Source organism: Thalia democratica, chromosome 5, assembly GCF_965202585.1.
Source record: "Thalia democratica chromosome 5, ktThaDemo2.hap1.1, whole genome shotgun sequence".
Taxonomy (NCBI): Eukaryota; Metazoa; Chordata; class Thaliacea; order Salpida; family Salpidae; genus Thalia; species Thalia democratica.
Window position 1 is genome coordinate 79,624,177 of NC_139169.1, and position 23,135 is coordinate 79,647,311.

The 23,135-nt window shown below is 23.5% G+C and overlaps 1 protein-coding gene across 1 annotated transcript; it reads right to left on the reverse strand.

Moving 5' to 3' along the window:
* Positions 1-1,097: 1,097 nt before the first annotated feature.
* Positions 1,098-20,098, reverse strand: LOC145835809 (heparan-sulfate 6-O-sulfotransferase 2-like). Its single transcript, XM_082943531.1, has 7 exons — positions 19,302-20,098; positions 18,461-18,674; positions 17,370-17,454; positions 16,973-17,112; positions 13,415-13,590; positions 7,873-8,043; positions 1,098-1,455 (listed from the first exon to the last, which is right to left on the reverse strand). Exons 1-7 carry the CDS (start codon positions 20,016-20,018, stop codon positions 1,369-1,371), a joined length of 1,590 nt encoding a protein of 529 aa, XP_082799657.1. The 5' UTR covers positions 20,019-20,098; the 3' UTR covers positions 1,098-1,368.
* Between the last annotated feature and the right edge of the window lie 3,037 nt (positions 20,099-23,135).

Below are 23,135 nucleotides of genomic sequence, written 5' to 3' on the forward strand. Positions count from 1 at the left end.
ACTAATTGGCACCAAATAAGTTACAAAATTACAAATTTTAGTAAATAGTTATAAATTATTGTGAAATTTAATTTTTTGTTCACAATTCTTATATTTTTAAAAAATAACGCAATTTACATTATAATAAAAGCTATAGATGAATAAAAATTATAGAAAGTTTTAAGTATGATCAAAAAACATTTTTTATAGTAACAACTGAAATTTTGCTGGATCTTAAAATCGTAAGACTTTTAATTGTATTATAAAGTTGAATTGCTTTCGAATTTTATTTAAAAAAAAAATTTTTTAACAAAATTAAGTTATTGTGTTTAGTTTACAAAGCATATTAAAAACTTATTAAGACTCTATACACATTTAATTTGAGAAGAAAGTAACTTGTAAACCTCATTAGATATTCAACGTTTTTTTTTTAAGTTTTTTTAAACATTATAAAAAAATAGTTTTAGAAAAATACAACTACGAATACACATAAAAGAAAAATATCTCATAAGCTTTTATTTGTATTTGTTTGGTTTTAATTTTTTTAATAACTACAATTTATAAATGTATTAAACTCAAAATGAATGTTTAAAATGACTAAATGCTTATAAAAAAGAAGTAGATTATTAAAAACAGTTAGCGACTTTAAATGAAATGCATTAAAAAGTTCAAAAAATCATAGATAAACAAAAAGCAAAGAGTTCCAATTAAATACAAATTTATATGATTTACTATGCTAAAACGCATTTTTTCACTGTTTAAACTCAAACATAATAAAAGGAACTTTACTAATAGTTTGATAAACTTTTATAAACTTCAAAAAAAACTGAATGATAGGAAAATTATATGTATAAAATTGATGAGATATCAACTTAAGACAGCTGTATAAATATGTTGTCAAAATGATGTAACCATGATTATTTATATTGATATTAAAAAATCAAAATGAGGATTTAAGACAGTTTTTGAATTTTATAAACAATTATTTTAAGGTTAAAGAAGTAGAAACCATTTTTTAAAAGATTTATAATTTTTATAACCATACATTTTATTTCAAACTGTTTTTTAATTAACTACTTTGTAAAATACATTTGGTTTTTCTAATTATATGTCTCGAGTAATGAAGAAGAAATTTTTTTGTAAGGTGAAAAATAATAAAAGAGGTAACCAGTAATTTGCAGTACTCTTTAAAAAAAATATTATTTGTTTCTGTAATAAAAGATTATTTCAAGTATATTTTCTTAGAAAACAATTTAGATTTAGAACATTTCAAATGTATCATAAAAATATATATGTTGAACAAAAAAATTTGTCCTTTATTTTCATAGAAAATTTTATAATTCAATAAATAAAATGTCACAGTGCTAGTTAATTTGTAATTATTTAGTATCAAAATTCTCCAGCCGGCCTTTCAATTACTATTTTGTTCCATCTTTCGTAGAATAACTCCTTTGCAAACTTGTACAATTCAATGTCCTGAAAAAATAAACATTAAAAATAAAAATAAAATCGTAAATTAGTTGAAGAATAATTTTATTAAACATTATGTTAAAAACTGAACATTGTTAACAATTAATTTTACAACTCTATTGTCTAAGTATTCTTATAAACTGTTTGGATAATATGAAAACTTATCAGTAAAGTATATTTACTATGTCAATTCATTCTATGAAAATTATTCAAAACCTTTACAAAAAACATTCAAAAATCCTGAACTAAGTAGCGAAAAAAATAACATAGTAAATGTTTTATTTGAAAAAATGCATAGCTCAATGTCCTAAAAATATAATGTATTTAAGAAAATAAACAACTATCTTACAAATTAATTGTAGCATGGTATGCTTTTTTATTGTAACATTATTAATAAAAATAAATAATCCTACATCAACTTAAAGTTTTTTTTACAAAATATTTAGCAACAATGTTTTAGTAATTTTGCAAATCAATTTAAGAAAGTTAGACTTGCAAATATAAAAACTTTTTGTTTCAATTAGTAGCGTAAGATTAATTTCATGAAAGAGACCTTTAAATATATTTTTTAGACTTCAGATTAAAAACAACAGGTTTATACTTTAAAACTTCTATAAAAAGTTTTTTCAAGGAAGTATATGAGGAAATCATTTTAATATAAAAATTTGATTTGTCTTTATAATAAAATTCATTGTTTATTAAATGAAACAAACAGTCCTTTGTCTAAAAAATTGAAATACACAATAAAACTTTGATTAAAAATAACTAAACAAAAAACGCTTTGTAAAAAACCAATAAACAATAAACTTTTATAAAATGCTTACAACAAGACTTAAGCGTTTAACAAAATGCACAAAATTATTATTTTAAAACAGTTATAAAAATAAAAGTGTACGAAGAACTCACTTTTTTTGTTTATTACTTTTAAAATAAATTATATTCTACTTCAGCTTAATCTTATCAACCGCAAAAACAATAGATAGCCAGATAAAGGTGTTATTTTCATTAAAACAATTTTTTTTATAAAACCCAAATACTTTAAAAGAAAAAAACATTTCGAAAAGTCGTAAAAACTAACGATTCAATTAACGCGTAATTCAAAACCCGATCAAACACAACTTGATTTCAATAATTGCAGTCTTGCGCGAATGTTTAAATCGCTAGCAATATAAACAACGAGTGGGCTTTATTGCATCTCTCTGTGTGACGTAATAATGCCATATGCGAGTTTGATGCAACTTTCAATAGCAGCAGGGCGGTTATGCGAATTATTGAAAACTTTAACAAAAGTAATGTTTCTATTTATTTATAAAAAAGTTATTGAAAATGATAAATTTTAATATAAATTTAGTTAATTAGCCAGCTAGGTATTTAAGTAAAAATTAGTTGCAGTTAAAAAAAAATTTCTGGTTTAATGCAAAGGAATGAAAAAAAATATGATTTAGTAAAAGTATTAAATTTGCATCAAAAAACTAATGATTTTTAAAAAGTTTATTTTATAAATTTAAACTCTAAAAAAGAAAAAATAGATTTTGCAAACTAATTAGATGTGCTTTACATTATCTATGTAAAATATATTTTAACAGGGTAACGGGTTTTTTGAAAATTTCTTCAAGGTTTTATAAGTTTCCTACAGGTTTTTTAAAGAAGAAATTGTTGGTATAAAATGAAATATAAGGTAAAAAAAACTTTGTTAAACAGTATAAAAACATTGAAAAAACTTGTATTGCTACTTTAAATGTGTTTTTTAACAAAAAAACTAATGATTAAAAAAATATTTTGTAAATGATAAATTATTCGTACCTTATTGAAATTTAAATATGATAAATTATTGAATCGTATCATGCAGGATTTTTTTTAAATTCCAGGATTTTCCAGGTATTTTAGTGATTTTTGTTCAAAATTCTAGGTTTTCCAAGATTCCAGGTTTTTTGGCAACCGTGTTTTAAGTTAGTACAGATTATCTACAAACAAAATTTCACAAAAAATACAGAAAATACACTAATCTAAGACTAGAACCCAGACTTTATAAATATCAACAAAACTATAAACGTCTAAAGTTACAAAATTTTTATTTTGAATATAACACCTTATTGCTTCAAAAAAATACATTTACTTTATTGGTACATTAAATGAAATTGAAAACTTAAATTTTGTTTGATCTATAACAGAATAACGAGATAATTAAAAACTCATTATAACAGACAAATTCAATATTTCTATAAAGATAACAACAGAATAACTAACTGTCTGTACTTTTTTTTCAAAATTAATCCTACATTCGAGTATAATCATTAGATATTGATTGATTATAGTGATTTTTTTTGTAAAAACTATAAAAAAAATTCTCTTGATTATTTCAATTTTAATGAAATTCAAAAACCGTAAATATTTATTCAATTAGTATATTTTGACAGATGTGCTCTGTAAATTAATACTAATTTCACATTTCAACATAGAAACATATATTTATATTGATTGGTGAAAAACTGTTTTATAACTTTTTTATTATAACTTAGGGAAACAAAGTGTTTTTTAACTAGTCTATAATCTTGCTAGTTTAATGGTTTACTAAACAAATCATCTACATAAGTGTGCTTTTATTAAACATCATTATTTAAGGAAATTAAACATATGTGCATTGCAATAAAATAAATAATTTAATTAATCTTTTACTTACAGCATAAATTTGTATTAGTAAAATTTTTATAAATTCATCTCAAACATCTTTGATAGAAAAAACCTTGGAAAATTACAGCATTAAAAATAACCAAGTTTCTAAAAATTAAGTTCAACTATGTTATTATGTTTATAAGATTTTGTAAACCGTTTTACTAAACAAATTGTTAATTTTAGAAAACTGGTATAAACAAAATGTTGTTAAACTTAGCAGTTTAATGATTAATTTCAATTAAATTATTCACTTAAAAATAACCAAGTTTCTAAAACTTAAGTTCAACTATATTATTATGTTTACAAGATTTTATAAACTGTTTTACTGAACAAATCGTTAATTTTAGAAAACTGAACAGAAAATAAAATGGTGCTAAACTTAGCAGTTTTATGATTAATTTTCTTGCAAAAGTTGCAAAAACGAAATGATCTGCAATGGGTTGCCGAAAATTTGCAACAAAATTGCTTAAAACAAGGATGCTAATTGTCACGACTCGGAACTTCATTTTTATTTGTAATTAATTCGATTAATTCTATTGGCAAAACTTGAAATTTTATTTTTGTTTGTAAATAATTCGATCAATTTTATTGGCAAAATTTAGTTTTGACACAAACAGCAGTTTTAATTTGATTAATTTAAATTAAGATTTATTTGGTTCTGCTGTCTGTTCAATTTGCAATTTGCGATTTTCAATCTCGAAATTTTTTTATTTTTGTCAGTGTATATTTTAATATGTTGTTGAGATTGTTAACATTTTTATTTATTTTTTACTCGATTATATTTGTCAAACTAATTAAAACAACTTTATGGAAAATTTGAGTTTAAAAACACTAAGTGAGTTAATTATTAAACAATTAACTCTCTTACTAAATAACTAACGACTTGTGAAACTTAAAAATAGTCTTTCTACCAGTTTATGTTTGTATAACACCACTAAAAAAATTTAAATTTAAAAAATGTGTGTTTAAATAAAAACTTTAATACATAAACTTTAAAAAAAATTATTACTTACTCTGCTAATTTTTATTTAGTTGCTAAATACATTTTATAAATTTACTTTGCGCTGTTTTTTAGCATTTGACTTCTCTTATATGCTCGAAATTTCAAATTGTTTAGCTAAGAAAAATTTCAGCTAAAATAAATAAATGAAAAATAACTTAAATACAGACTTAATGAAGTAAACTTATTTATAGTTCAAATAAATTATATCAACAAAACTTACTTTAAAAATTTTCAATAATACTTAATTAAGATTTCATAAAAAACCAAGTTCTAAAGAGTAAAGTAATTTAAATCTGAAAATAATTTATTCTTTAAGAAAACTTAAACTGGTAATTTATAAGTAATTTTTATAAATAATAATCTTTTTTTCTCCCTTATCATATAATTTGTAAAATGAACAAGCAATAACAATCATAAAGTTTGTAAAATTTATAAAAATTCTTAACTTTGTCAAAATTCTGTAAAATTGTCATAACTATTAGGGAAATACAATATACAGTATTTGAAAAATGTGTTAATATTTTATATTTGTAGAAAGTTTCTTAAATTTTTTTTAAACACAAAATAAATTAATAACACATGAGTTATTTTATTGTGTTCTTAAGCTGTTTGAATAACGAAATAGCTTACGTCCTGGTAATACATTATCTAAAAATATTGTTTAAAAAAATATGTTAATCTTTAGATAAGTTCTGTAAAAATATAAACTTCCATACAAATTTTGTTTAAAAAAATTGTAAAACACAGCTATTTTACAGTTACTAAAAAATATTCATGTAAGAATTTAACAACGTAAAATATAAGTATTCATAAAAAAACAATATATTTTAATCATGTTTTTTATCGATTTTAAAGATTTTAGATTAGAAGCACAACTTGTTTTTATTTCAATTTTCGTTTTTATGGTTTGTAATCTTCATAAAACTCAAAAAACAGATTACAGAAAAATGTGAAAAATTTAAAAGATTTAATTAGCTTAGTGTGAAAACTACATTGTTTTGAAACAGTTTTTCAAGGTAAAAAAAATGCTCACATACTCCTAAAAAAACTTATACAACTACGAATTTAAGTGATTAAGTCTATTTTTATTAGTTGTATTTTTAAGACAACTTGTTTTAATAACTCAATGCCAAAATAATTACGACTAACAGTATAAAGTTTCAGTCAGCCGTTATATTATTTCTTTGAAAAAAAATTCTACAGAAAAACAATCTCAATTATAAATGCAAGTCATTAAATTTTATTTTTATCATTTTTTATGAAAATTTTATTTTAGAAACACGCTATTCAGGGCTAATCAATTTAATCTTCCCGTAAAAAATTGATAAAAACACTTAATGTGACGGTACAGCTATAAATATTCTAAATATAAAGTCGAAACACAGCTTAAAAATGTTTACCAGTTAAAATACTATTTATGGTTTTAAGTTGTTGTGTTAGTAATTCAAGGTTAAATTAATTATTTAAGAAAAAAGTTCACCTAATCACTTGAAGCTTCTCTTTAAAAGTAAATAACTGTAAGCAAATAAATAAGCAATCAACTAACAAACAATAGTCATTAAAACTAAACGTGACAAACTTTTATGAGATGTTTATTTTAGAAATAAAATATAACAGCTGATTACTTAAAATCCCGTATTAAAAGTTTAGGTTTTTATATTTTTAAATTTGATCAAAACTCTATTTATCATTTATTTTATGCAATAACAATTTTGTTAGTCTTTTTTGGTATTGTTCATAATAAATTATTGTCTTAGCGACGCAAGGCCAAACAAATTAAGTCTGTAAGCAAAATTTTACGGTTGATAAATTTAAGCACATGAAATTTCTCTTTTAAATATTTCCTGTTATGACGACACAGTTTTTGTTTTTGTGAGTTTACGAAAACCCGTTCGTCGTTTGTGTAAACAAAAGATGAATATTTAAATTTAATTATTATTATAAAGTTAACGAAATTAACCTGCTTAAATGATTTAACTTTACTCATATATTTAACTTATATATTTAAATTAACATTTTAAGAATTTTTTATTTTTTTATTTGTAAACAGAGTACCTTGCGCTTAACATTTAAAGTTTATATGTTGCTGGTTTAATATAAGAATCTGTTAAGATTAATTATCTTAACATTCAAACTTCTCTGAAAATATGTTAAGATAATTATCAAAACATTTAAAAACAAATGAAGCACACGAAACTAAAATTCCTCTCAAAAATATTTCTTAACATGACGTCACAAACACTTGCTGTCATGAGTTCACGAGAACTTATTTATACGTCACAATCAAACTTTATTATTTTTACGTCTCAACAAAATTAGTTTAAATTTTAATTTTTAAGATGTGGCACCATTTCCAGTGAAAATTCCAAGTTATAAATTTAGGTTTGATATTTTTTACTTAATAAATAATTAATTACCAAAAGTAGTGACTTTATATTTTTGATAATTGTTTGAAATTAATTTAAACAACCATATAAAGTCACAAAAAAAACATTAATAATTTAAGTATTATATCACAAGGAAGTTATTTAAATAGTTGTTTTTTAAATATGATTAATTCGATGTTTACAAAAATGAAAAAAGCTTGTAGAAATATTTCAAATTTCATTAATTCAAACTAAATATTTAATCAGAATTATTTTTTGAAAATTTTTAGTTTATAAATGAAAACGTTTAATGAATTATTTTTCATATAATATCCAAATTTTCAAAAAATAAACTAATCAATTAAATTATTAAAAACAAACCAGTTTGTTGTTTTCTTTAATTTTTTCGAGCTGTTCCTCACTGGGTTTCAGCATGGAAGCCCTGGTCATTAGGTCGAGTTGGAACTTCTTCCTGAATTTCAGATCGAACACTTTCTCGAACATTATCCTGGATTTCTCTTGCTCCTCAGTCAGACCGAAGAAAGATATTTTCTGTGGATTTATTTAGTTTTATATTTTTCTAAATAAAATACAATTAAGTATGTAGAAATGAAGCTCTTTCATTTTTCTGTAAAACAATATGAAAACAGACAATTTATTAGACTAAAGATTGATATTTTCTGTGATTTTTTTTTATTTGTTAACTTTTTGTTTCTCAAACAAAATAGTATTAAGTCTGTAGTAATGAAGTTCTTTTTTTAATTGGAAAAATTAGAATTTGTTAAAATTAAGAAATTTTCTATAGAAAAATGTTCTCTTGGATAGTTAACACTTATTTTTGGTATTATCTGAACATTTCATAATCATTAATCCTCAAGTTTTATGTGTAGATTTAGGATTTATTAATAGAATATATAACTAATACTCTAATATAGAAGGCTAAAAACATCTCTATAAACAAAACTTAAATACATAAGTATTATAGATCCGAAAAAACTAATTCAGAGTATTTTTTTTGTCATAAATTAGATGTAAACATTATTATAACATTAACATAGACTACTTTTTATAATTTAAATTCGAATTTTGTTCATTAAACTTATTTGAAATCATTATTATAAAGTAACTGCTACATTATTAGTCACTTGTATATGCTATAAACATTTTTAAATAAAAAAAAATTGTTAAAAAAAGTTTCTAATGTTATACAATAGCTGCTTTTTTTTTTGAGGGGTATGACTATAAAACTTGAAAAGTAAATATAAATGTAAATTATGTTTATAAGAATTAAGCACTTACCTAAAAAAATTGTTTTAAATAATCAATAAAAAACTTGTTTTTTTCCTGTTTACATTGGTATCAACGTTAATTGTTTCCTTTTAAAATAAATCAAATGAGCATATTAATTACCACAAATCTATTTAAGATTATTTCTCATTTTCATTTGTTTGAACAACACTTACAAAATTAAAAAATTGAAGTTAAATATCAAGAAATTTATTCGTACTTAAACAAAAATTTGCACTTATAAATAATAATTTAAACAATTCTAAATATAATTTGACTTGGTTAAAAAATTTTAATGTAGATAATAAATTAAAAAACTATTAACTAAGTTAATAATAACATAACATTCAATATTCTTAAAATCTCACAAATTAGTTTAAAGTTTATTTCTTTTATATTTTAATGAACTTTAGTTTTTAAACTACTTATAAATTTTCACACTAAATTGCATGTACAATTTGTATGTATTGCCTAAATTGGTGGGAAAACTAAAGTAACGACTAAATTGCTTTTAGTATGTGCGATAAAACTACATTGCAATAAAATAATAAAAATTGCTGCAAATTGTTAAATTGCATTTTGGTGAGAAAACTTTAGAAACGATTAAATTTAAATTATTCTAGTTATATACAAATGGTGGTATTGGAGTTGTTTAAAATAAAATTAATGTAAATGAAAAAATTAAGGATAAATCAAAAACAATAAATATGCTTTGGTCTTGATTAAATAAATTATGGATTTTTATTATTTTAATTACAACTAAATGTTTCATAATCAAATTACATTTAAACAAACAAAAGTATGGTATTTTAAAGTTTTACTGGCATACAAAAAAAAATCTGAGTTAAATTTAAATAAATTGATTGTCAAAGAAAGTTAAGTGAATCAAAATATAGTTCATTAGTAATAAAACAATTTTTTTTGCGTATGAATGTTATAGTAAAAAAGAATTATTTGAGAAAATTCCTTAAAAGTATTACATACAACGTAAATAAACAATTTACTATTTAAATATGGAGAAAATTTTTGCATTGAAAACTTGAAATTTACAACATTTTAAACAAATACTAAATACGGGACTAACTTTTATATCATTACTTAAATATTGTTTTAAAGTGTTATACAAAATTTAAGAAGTTTGATTAATACATAAGTATTTTAAAATTATTAAAATGTTAAAGTAGACTTAATATTTAGCATTTTTAGTATTATTTTCTAAATTAACAAGGAGACCTTTAAAAAGTTAAAATATTTTATTGTTTTTTTTAGTCAACTTTTCATTATTTTTTAATTTTATGAGTAGGTTTAATCCACATAATATGTCTAACATTTTATATAACATATATTTAATCATTTTTTTATAAGTTAAAAATATACATGTGGTTTAGGAGGCAATTAAAAATGATCAATTACAACATAAACTCTGTAGATAAATTCATATTTTTGTTTAAAATTCAAAACGTATGTTTTCTTAATCGAATTAATTCTTTTATTCCAAACTTTTATAAGCTTTAATTTAATAAACTGTTTACATAAATTAAAAATAATTAGAGACTTATTACAAAAAGTGAAAACAGTGTTTACAAATAAAACAAACAAAGTTCAAGATTTTTTTTACAAAGTAGAACATAAGTGCTTTGAACAAGCTATTGTTAGAGATTTTCACACAAATATTTGCTAACAAATACAAACAACTTTTTATAAATAGCTTCTGGTTGTACTTTTTTTAACCGTTTGTTTAATTTATCAAATTTTAACTTAAGATAAAAACTTTATAGTTTGAATCTAATAAAAAACTTTCAAACAAGTAAATTAAAGCTTAAGTAAAAAATTCAATAAGTTTTAGTCAGTATCTCTAATAAATTAATTTAATATTAAACATAATTGTTTAAAATTTAATTCATGTATATACTTTTAGTTTAATGATAACTTATATGTTTTGAAACAAAAATATGACTATTTTCTTGAAACTGAAACTACTTAAATTTAAAAAACTTTAAATAACTTTACTTTGTTTTTTATGTCGAATAATATACCTTTAAATTCAAAAAACGAAAATGAATATTGTAAATAAATGCTTATGTTCAAAATTCATTTTTAATAAAACTTTACAAACAAAATATACTAGTGTGGGAAAATCATAAAACGAAATATTCTATAATAAATTCTGTGCATCACTAAACATACGTAAGTAAATATATATAACTAAAATTACAAAAGTTTTCATTTTGTAATAAATCAATAACCTAAGGTTTTCAAAAAAAATACTGTATAAGGTTCAAATTTAATTGAAGTTTGAAATTTTAAAATGTTTATTATGAATAAAATAGATTTAACCTATATCTAATACCTGGAATATTATAAAAAAAACAAAAAATAAAAAGCTTGACCGAGTCTAGAAATGAACACATTTATTTAAACAACATATTAACTTAAATTTTTAACATAATTTTTAACAACCACGTTTTATTACTAGCAAAAATTCCTTCGATCACTTAATTAAATTAATTTGTTGTAGTTTAACAACAACACTTTTGCAAAAGATCTCAAATATTTTTCTGTGTGTAGTGTAGTTTAATTGTTTCTTAAGTTTCAGGATTTACCACAAAAATTTAATTGATAAAATATTTAAACTATCATTTTCATTGGTGTGATTTTAAAAATTTTAATAAGATTGTTTAAAAACATTTTATTTTGATTCAGCTTTATAAAAACATACTATATAACCTTTATCTTTAAATATTAGATAAATTGTAAAAAAAACACGTTTATACAAAATATTCATGTTTTTATTTGAAAACTTTGTTAAACACAAAAAAAAAACTTTTTAATTAAATATTTTTTAGGAAACAAAGTACAAAAAACTTTATTCGAATATTTTTTTTTAATAGCAAACAAACTTAAAAAATAAATAGCTTCTGGTTAAATATTAAAGTCCACTTAATTTCCACAAAAGACTTTTTATTTATTTACTCACTAACTATTATTTTAAAAATTCTAAAAGATCCAACAGTGGTACTTAAGATATTTTTGGTCCAACATTAAGATCATAAACAAAATATTTATGTGTAATACAATTCATTGAAACTAGTTGAAAATTAACACTTCAAAAACAAACAAAAAAATTCAACAGAAATTTAATATTTTACAAGCATATTAGAAGTATGTTGAACATACCATTGTTGTAAGTTTTAAGCAAATATTTGGTCAAAGAGCAAACAAGTTTAATTTATAAATAGCTTAAAGTTTGCTTCTCGATATATTCTGGTTTTACATTTTATTTAAACGTTTACAGACTTAAACTATTAATTATGAAAAACCACTAATATTTAATATTTTATAAATCTACAACAGGGTTTCCCTAACTTTTTTTCATAAGGCTTCCTTTACAGAAATAAAAAAAGCTATGGATTTCTAACAAAATTTCTCAATAAATAACCCTTAATTTTTTTTTTGCTTTTTATCATCAACTCCGGAACATCTAGTGTAAGTTTCAAATTGTAGCCCCCCGTTTGCTGTTTATGGCCCCTAAATTTATTTAAGGGCCCCCATTGGGAAACCATGACAGCGGTGCTTTGATGTTGAAATAGTTCTAGTGCAACAATAAACAGTATAACAAACTTATAATTTCATAAGATGACTAAAAGATTTTTTTATTAACTAAAGCTAAAAGTTTACAGAAATTTCAATTAAAACTTTTTCTATAGATATGTCTGCTAAAATTAAAGCAACGTAAAGTGTTTATTTTTGAAGTTTGACTACAAAAAAAAATTGTATAAAATAATTGTTAGTACAAAACAATATTTTCAAGCAATTTTTTGTAAAAGAACTTACATAAAACTAATTAAAGTTTGCATATTTCTGTTTGCGATAAACTACTTATATAAATGATGACTAAATTTATTAATTAAAGAAATATATTTTTGCTAATATAAATTTATTTTAAATTAATAAATTATGCTTAAGTTTATATGTTTCTACTTAAAAATAACTCAACCACAGATGTTTTTGTGTCAAAACTTTATCCCGACTAACGGCGTTTCACTGCTCTCAAATAAATTTAAGAACAGATCTACGGAGTCTATAAAATACTAACACACATTAGAAAAAAAGCAGAAAAAAGCATGTATAATTATGTATAGTGTTTATGTGGAATGAAAACATTAAATTTTAAAATTGTCTACAAAAAATAAATAAAATATACATAATTATACATGCTTTTTTTATAATGTGTGTTAATATTTTATAGACTCCATAGATTTGTTCTTAAATTTATTTGAGAGCAGTGAAACGCCCGTTAGTCGGAATAAAGTTTTGACACAAAAACATCTGTGGTATATATTCCGATAAGCTTAGCTTATCAGGATCTCCAGGATTTAAAGCCTTTTAACGTTACATCTTAAAAATTACTCAAATAAGATTTTATCAGCTAAATCATTTTACCTAAAATAAAATAATCAACATACCAGCACAACTTTACAAACTTTTTTTGTGGTAAACTAGTGGGTATTGATAATTACATCTTCTTTATAATAAAAAAATTAAATTAACTTAGAAAAATAAAACAAATTATTTTTGTTGATCAACTTATTTTAAGATTCTAATTATTTTTATAAATTAAATTAAATAAACAAACCAGCAGATTCCGCTTGGCTGACTCCAGCAAGACGTCATCGAACTGTTGTGACGTCATATTAGTTCCGTCACAGTTGACCAGCCTGAGGTCGGCGAGCATCCGGGTCTGTCGGTTGTTGGCCCAGTTGTCATGGCAACCCGCGAATTCGTCCAGTGACACGTTCAGCCAGTTGTAACCTAAAAGTTGGTTGTTGGGGTGAAAATTCGTTGCTAGGGAGATTTTAAACTAATTTTTAGGAAGTAATTATCAATTTGATTAAAATCGTTACAAATGACTTTTTTAGTATTAATCGAAAAAATTAAATTTTTTGCTGTTTATTATAAGTCAAATAACATAAATAAATATACTTTTTCAAGAGTTGTAACCTAAGTTGGTTGTTAGGGTAAAAATTTTGTTGCTAAGCAGTTTAAATTAGGTAGTGTTGGGGGTGAATTTGTTGCTAGGCAACTTAAACTTGGTTTAATTCAGTACTTACAGCCCAATACTTTAATTTAAACATTTTATATATATTTGGCTGTTGGGTGAAATTATTCGCAACTTTATCAACAACACTATATAATAAATCTGACATTGGTAACAAAAAGAATTTAAAAAGTTTAGTTTTTGTTCGTCCTTTTGTTTTAATATTAATTAGATGTTAAATGTTATAAATCTGTAATCTTTTTAAAAAGTTATAAAAAGGTTAAGTAAAATATTCGTCATTTTGTTAACTTTTGTATACTAACAATTTATTTAATTTTTTAATTGTAATCAACTATATTTTTCAGAATCTTCAACTAGAACTGAATCCTATTTTAAACACATATTCAATTTAGAATTCATATCAACAGCAAAGGGAACATTTGTGCTAGGTATTCTGTTGCTAGGTAACCTGTTGCTAGGTAAACTGTTTAAGGGCAAATAGTTGGGGTTTATGCAGTGGTTGTTTGTTGCATTAATAAATTTTAAAACAATCATTTCATTAAAACCGTCTATAGACCAATTACTAAAAAAAAAGAAAAATTACATAATCAAAAATCGACATAATTACTATTTCGTTGTTTCACTGTTTTTTTTTTCTTATATCAATGAAACAAAAACCTGTTGGCATGCTATTTCGTTGCTAGGAAACTGTTGCCATGCAAATTGTTGCCAAGTCGTTGCTAACAAGACACATTGGAAGATTTAGTAAACACAAAACTTTTAAACTCATTAACAAGTTAGTTGTAATACTATATTTAATTATGAAGTAAGTTTGTAAAAACTTGTTCCTAAAAAAATTAGTTGTAGTTATGACTTGATAACATTTTGTAATTAACTATCGTAAGTTTTAATAAAATTAATTCATGAAAAATTATTTTAAAAACTTATTAAAATTTTGTCAGACGTTGACAGAAATATATTTCTAGAATTTACTCTAGTAACAATACACAAGTAAAAATATTTATTTATATTATAATGTTCTCAATCTACTTTTAATTATAGTTTAATAATTGTTTTTACAACATTTACAGATATTACAAGTAGTAAAATACTATAAATAAAACCTTATTTAAAACATTACGATAAATAAGTAAATGAAGTAATATACGAATTTTTAAAAACAATATTTTGAATTTAATCTTGAAACATGTATCAAACTTTGTTTATAATTTATTATTTAAATCTGTTTATATATGTCTATATAATTTTGTTATTTTTTTGTTTTAATAAGTATTTAATAAAACATGTATTTAAGATATTTTATAGATACTTGTATAAACATGTCTATAAGTATTTACTTAAGATTTCAATTGTTGTACTTATGTTTATAAGGCGTTAAAAAATCAATACAATAACGTTAGGTGCAGTAAATAAAATGAATAGATTTTTAAAATTAAATTAAACATATTGCTAGTTTAGATATATTTTATAAAAGTAAAGAAATATCTAACAGACTTGATCAGAAAAATAAAACTACCTTAAATTAAATTAACAGACTTAAGTGACAGGCAAGTAATTTAATTAATGTTTAAATGTTATTGAACTAATTAAAGTGCTAGAAACTTTTACATTTAGTTTTAAAACATTTTGTTTCATATTGATTTCAACAATTTTATAAAATATAATGTATAAATATTATACTTGGCGTATATACAACATTACTTGATATTGATATTTAGTAAAAGTATGTTTACTTACTTGTTCACAGATTAATTAGTTTTTATATATTATATGAATGTGCCTCAAAATATGAAACAAAATATACATAACAGATAATATTTAAATTATGTTTTTTGAAATATTATACCAATGAGCTTTAATTATATAGTCTATGAAAAAAAATACTGTAAAAAAAAATATATTTTTTATTTTACACATCACTAATGTTTTCACCAAACTAATTTGGCATAAATTATTTCTTTAAACAGTTTTTATATTTAAATGAATGATATTTAACAAAATAAATCAAATACTATGAACAAAAATGGATAAATTAATCTATTTATCTATTGAAAAAGTTAAATTGTAAAAGTATAGAAAAGTAAACAAAATTACTTTTTTGATTATTTTACTAAATTTATGTAAAACTTCTTTTCTTTCACCATTAAAAAAGCTGACTACCTTAGCTTAACTTATATATTAAATTTTTTTATATATTTATTATGCATATAGAAAATAGTCAACAGAAATAAAATTGTATGCTCAAGTATAATTACTTCTTATATTAAGTAGCAAAGATTGTTAAAAAACAAATTGAAATAATAAAAAAAGTATTGGAAAAAACAACTAAACAATGTCCTTAAGCATTTTACCAGTAAATTTTTAAAAACAAGCAACTTTATGTATACAAATTTATTACTTTATGAGTTACATTTTTTGAATTTTAAGCACAAATTGAAGACTTGCAAGGATTTTACAAATATTTGCTAGTCAATCAATACTATATTACATTTAATTGATTTTATTACGTTTATTTTGTAGATAAAAAAAAAACAAATAACTTAACTTTTGATTACTAAGCATTGTTAAATCAATGTTTCGATTAAGTTTTATTTAAGAAAACCATGCATTTAGGTAGACTTACAATACATCGCCATTCTTATATTGTGTTTTGTTTTTAAAAAATTCTTTCAAGTTTAATCACAACACATAATATGATTACAATATACCCTGATAGCACTTAGGTATGTATCTTTTTTACTTTTAGAACATTGGAAACACTTAAAAATTAATGAAATTAACACAATGATATAATCACATTGATAACATGAGAATTGGTCAATTTTTATTGTTACAATATAAAGATAATTTCATAAACAAATCACAACATACCCTGATTACATTTAGGCATTGGTCTTTTCCTACTCTTGCAAAATAAAAAAATAATCTTAACGCAATAAAATAAAATAAAACAAACCGTCATAACATTATGTATTGTTTTTCTCTTATTCGTGAAATATAAAAAGTAATTTTTACATGACATAATAAAATACGACTTAAAATACCCTTATAACATTTAGGCATAGGTCGTTCCTTATTCTTGCAAAATAAAATATAATTTTAGAACTATATAACAAATAAAAAAATAAAACAAACCGTCATAACACTTTGGCATGGGTCTTTTCTTGTTGTTGCAGTAACTGAACGCAGTGTCCCAAGTTGCCCCCCGTCTCACGTGAGCGAATTCACTCAAGTATCTGGCCACTGGCTCCCTCAAGATTGTGAAGTAAAAGTACCTGTGAAAATTTAACTCACATAAATGTTCCTATGAAAACGTTACTAACATAAAGTTACATGTGAAACAGATCAACAAATATATTAAATTATAATAACTATACAAAAATATTATAACTTCTCTGATTAATCTTGTCATCCTTAGAATAAGTAATAATATACTATATATCTAACAAAATTTATTCTTTTTAACTAGCTTAAACAACTTACACCTGAAATTTATGTACAAAATGTTTTCAAACTAATAATAAAATCACACCTTCTTTCGTGGTCGTAATCTCTAATGGCTCTGTGGGCACATTGCATCAAATTTGTCCAGTCCGCATGAAGGCCACATCTCCAGCCTGAAAACAAATTAAAATTATAAGTAGTCATCTCAAACATGAATGAAAAACTCATAATTATTTCAAGCACTAAAATAAATAGTATGAAAAAGTATAAGTAATTATCACCAACCATAAAACAAATAAAGTTTTATATTAAAAGAAACCATCTTAAAGATAAAAACAATAAATTGAGATTTATTGACAAGAACTATTTACTTTTTACTTTAAAGCTTACTATTATGTTTTTAAACTATTTTTCTATCTTTATTTAAGGCTTGTAAAATATGATAGCTATTTCACTAGTAATTTATCAACATTTATTATAAGGCATAAGGTTAAATGTGATATAAAATGAATTTTAGAGTTGAAAATTTATTGTGCATTTTTTAAGTTGTTTTAATGCAAATATAAACATTTTAAACCTGAAACCACAGCAGAAATCAAATTCGTTAGTGATTCCATTTTTAAATCTTACTAACTAGTTTTTTTGCTATAATATGTAGGAGTTGTTAGCCGTACAAAGTCAACAAATATTTACTTTTAAATCTTTTTTCTTACACTTATATTTCAAAAAAAGTACTTTTGAAACAAAATAATTAAAATAATTGTATCAAATTAAACTGGAGTAAACATACAAACTATGCACTAGCAATAAATGCAAAAAATGTAAAATGTAAAAATGTAAAAACTAATACTTATATAAATAAATAAATAAATATTACAAACAATTGATAGGCATTAGTTTTACAATCCTCTTAATAAACGTGATAAGTTATCTAACACTTTTGCTACAAATAAAAAAGAAACTTTTTCAAGAGCTATGCTTTTAAATTTTAACAAAAAAAAATCAAAATATCCTGAGTAACCCTGAGATTTTCTAGAAATACAAAATATCCTGAGTTCCCTGAGTAGTCTGAGTGTGTGGCAACCCTGCAGTAGTATATCTGCTAAAGAACTACTGTTCATCCTTGTTGTTTGGCCTCCTAATGTAACAATAAAAACAACTAATATATTCTTAACTCACCAGTAGTATACCTGCTGAAAAGCCACTGTTCATCTTTGTTATTTGGCCTTCCACAGTCCCATCTTTTCTCAGTTTCCACCAGCTTTCTGCACTTCTCCTGCAAAATGAGGTCCTTGACCAAGTGCCTGCCGAAAGTAGTGCCTCCGGTCTTCTGCATGTGCAGGAAAACTATCATGTCCGTGGAGTTGATGTCAAAATTGACATTTCCAAATTGCTGAAAAAATTTAAATAAATGGGTTTTTGTGCCACATGCATCGATTTAGCTTTAAAGATCTTTGGATACAATTGTTTCATGTTCATATTTATAATTATGATGTCCTTGGAACTTATGTCAATATTGACATTTCAAAATTGCTGCATGTAAATATATTTTTGAATAATTGAACTTTTTTGCTAAATGCATTAATGTAGTTTTAATAATATTTGCAGTAAAATATAATGATCTTGAAATAAACAAATTTATTATCAAAACAAAAAGAGAATCGATCAAGTTAGGGGTCAGAAAACTGTAGCCCTCACACCACACCTAAAATTTTACTTTATGCATAAAATTTTTATAGTTTTTAATTTAAAGTTTCTAAATTAATATGTTTCATAACAGACTTTTTTATCAAAAAAACCTGGGCTAAAATAGGTTTTTAAAGCAACTTAAAATTCTTAATTTTAGAGACTGCCATCTCCATTTGTTAGTGGTTAATTTTATTATATACAAAATTTCTCAGGAACTGTTAAAAAGTAGCAAATACAAAAAAGTATCAAACTACCAGGTTTAGGCATAAAACTTTTAAAAATAAAATTAATTTGAATTTAAAAAAAATTAATTAACATTGAAAATACTAACCACATGGGTGATGTTCCTGTATGCACTTGGCAAATCTGTTGTGTAATAATCGATCACATAATCCTCTGTTGAGTTGGAGTCCTCATAATAGGTCGGGTAATCATCTGTGGAGTTGGAGTAATAGTTCATGTAGTCATCTGAAGTCGAGTTTGTATCTTCATAGTAATCTTCTATGTCTGTTTGGTCTGCTGTTTGGTTGTTTGTTCCATTGGTCGTGATGTTGCCAATGTACTTATATTCCTCTGCCATGTACTGACTTTCGTTATTGTAATCTGTGTCGTTGAGTCTATACGGGTCATAATACGCATCTGTTGAGTTTTCAGCGGTTGTTAAGTTTGCCAAGTAGCTTTTGCCAGTAGAATTTCCTCTGTCATTTTGATTTAATGATTCACTTTTTTGGTCTAATCGAACATTGTGGGCATAACCTGTGTCACTGACAAGTTCATTTTCTTCTTTATCTTTGTCTTTATAATAATGAAGTCTGTTTTTTTCAACCTCTTTTTCATCTTCACCCCCTTTTTGATAAATGTCAAAAATTTCTTCTTCAGCTTGACTCAACTTTGAATTTTTTGAAGAGTCGTAGTTTTTGGAGTAGCTGTTCAGTTCTTTTGGCAGGTCCTGCTCGTATAAAAAGTACGTATAACTGAACACAATCAGGCCCATCAGGAGGGCTGTCAACTTCTTTGGTTTGATCTGGTGGAGACAAAGAGCTTTCATGGTCAACTTTGAACGATATTTGAACCAGGCAATTTTAATTTAGGTTTCATAGAAGTTTTAAATACAAAAATACAATTTGAGCTTCTGTAACAAAACATTGTTGAATTTTTTGTACTTTAAGAAATATTGAGTTAGCTTGTTAGAAAATGATACTTTTTACTTTTCTTAAACTAATTCAAAATGGTAAGTTAGTTAGTTGGTATTAAAAGTAAGTTTAATTTTAGCTCAGGTTGAACAACTAGGCACTTCCTAGGCTCAGGTTGAACAACTAGGCACAACTAGGTTTCAAAGAATAAAAAAGTTTTTGAACTTCTGTGACAAAGAATCATTCCGTTTTAAGTTAGAAAAAGTTTTATGTAAATGAGAAAAAAAAAGTTACTTGACAGAAAATTGTGTAAATGATAATTACCTTCATAGTTCATGCTTTTCTCAACCTAACTAACTATGGTAAAATATAAATATCAAGTAAGTTAATTCAGAAAACCAGGAAGCTTTAATTTGGATTTCATGTTAGTTTTATGTATAAAAAATTAATTAACTTTCTGTAACAAATTATTCAGAGTTTGGCTGAAAAAATTTATGTCATTTTAGAAATTTAAAGTTAGTTGGTTTGGATAATCTGACAAAATTTGTATTTAAATTTGTAAGATATAAGTTTCACAACAATTTAAGTTAAGCTTTAGTTTGTGTTTTGTGTAAGTTTTAAAAAGTAACAAGTAAGCCTACTAAAACAAATAAGTTTCAAATAATTTCATAACACAATAATTAGTTTTTAAAAAATAGTGTAGTGTTTTTTCTTTCACTTATTATTGAGAAATTTTATCTTATTTTATGTACTAATTTTGTCTTTTTGTAACAAAAATAAATTGCAACTTTTTTTTGGTTAGGTTGAACAAAGATTGTACTATTGTTTTTAAGAAAATGTAAAACTTTTAAGATTGTTTACGTTCTTTAAGTAAGTAAGCCTTACTTTTGGTAAGTTTGTAAAAAAGAAAATAGTTTTCTTTCATTAAATCTGTTGATAAAGTTTTAATCTTTTAAACTAAACGGAGTTTTCAAGCCAAAACTGTGCTTGTTTTTTCATTATTATAAAACTCGTGACAGTAATGGGTTAAAAATCAGTGCTTACCATTTTTAAATTTTTTTTTTATTTATATATAATTGCTGTTTAAGTTTTTTTTAAAGTATAATATGCAAGCAAATGGTGACCAGTAGGTTTTTCTTCACACCAATCCATTGAACATAGTTATGAGCATTCACTTTTTTTATCCCTAACCCTTATCTTCTGTCAGTAACATATTTTTTATTCTTTTTGATTTTTAATTTATTTATTTTTGTTTTTTATATTATTTCTTCTTCATTTTTTATTTTTTTACTCTACTGCAAAAATGACCCTAAGTGCAAATGTGTCTTTGTGCAAAAGTGTCTTTGTGCATATTTGACTTGTTCCTTTGGATAAGAAATAAATTGTACCTGTGAAGTACTTCATGATAACCAAAATGTTTTTTGTATACCATGTCTATGGACCAAACTTTTCAAAAAGCATTTTATTTATCTAACTTGTTGTTATCAGTTTGATTTTTCAAATAAATAAGTGCAGCAACAATATTTGTGAACATTCTACTATGTTTAAATAGTTATTTTGATTTTAACTTTTTGATTTTTATAATTTAACAGTTTTTATCAAAATGATTATTTGTTAGAATTCACATGACTTTTTTATCTATTTTTTCTTTACAACTTTTTCAAATTTTAAGACCCTTACTGAGCTCAACTTGGCAACATATATCTTTCTATTTTCACTTTTATTAAATAGAACCTTCTTAAAACAAATAATTAAAATAAGAACAAGTAAAATCTTAAAGCTTATAGCTTAAGCTTTGGTACAAATCGAGCTTATTTTAAAATATTTGTTGTTTTTTCTTTTATTTTTTGAAATAAAATTTTGTAATAATTTATGTAAACCATTTGGTTTAGGAAAAAGCCACCATTAGACCCTTAAGCCATCAGGCCACAATAGTTTATATTTAATATCTTATTAAACCTAAGAAAATAATACATATTGAAACGTTTATATCTTTGGTCAATGGACCTAAAAACTCAAGAAAATTTTTGCACAAGCAAATTTTTAAACTGTATTGTTGAAAATATGTTTATAAACAATTTGGCAAATTGAGTTCATGCAAATAGCATTGTGTACAACAAAAAGTGTTAGTTTAGGGAATTTTTCGCTTTTTTTCATTATTCTATAACTAACTAATTAAAGGTAAATTCTAGCTTTCATTTTGCAGTTTAGTAAGTAAAAAGTAATTAGACTAATACACAATGCAAATTAGGCAGTTTACTTTAAATAACAATGTTTATTACCTTTTATTTTGTAACTACTAATAAATCAGAACTTTTTAAAGAATTTCAAATAACAGGTTTGAAGAAAAATAAACTTTTTATTAGGTAAAAAAAACACTTCTTATCAAAATTTCTAAGCACATTAAATGTAAGTACATAATAAGTAACTTTATAAGTAAAATTAAAAATAAAACGCCCGTATTTTAAGAAACACTGATGTATCAAAATAGTTACGGTTTTATAGTAAAAGAACAAGTAAGCATAGTTCAGTTCTAAGATCGATATAGACTTAGTTTTTACCATATTTGCTACTAATTAAATTTATGTAAATTTAACGGTTAGGAACTACTATTTTTTCATTTAGATTTTGACTTTTCTAGTTTTACTGATTTATATACAATATTAATTAGTTGAAGAACCTTTAGTTTTATAACTTGTTTATTTAAAAACGAACTTACATTGGCTACAAAATGGTAAACACATATAATCATGAGTTGCACATGTTAAAAATAACTGGAAACCACCTCTTTAACAGCTTTGTACTGTAAAAGTTTGACTAAACCTGACGATAAGACTCAACATAACATTCAAATTCGTAGAAGTGTTTCAGATGGGTAGGTGTCAAATATGGAAACTTTTGCACGAAGGGTCACTCTTATACGAATTAATATTTTTGCACGAAGACGCTTTTGCAATGCGACAATTTTGCAAAAAAGATACTTTTGCACGGCTGAAATTTTTTTTGAAGATTGTTTTTATTTTTAGTAAATT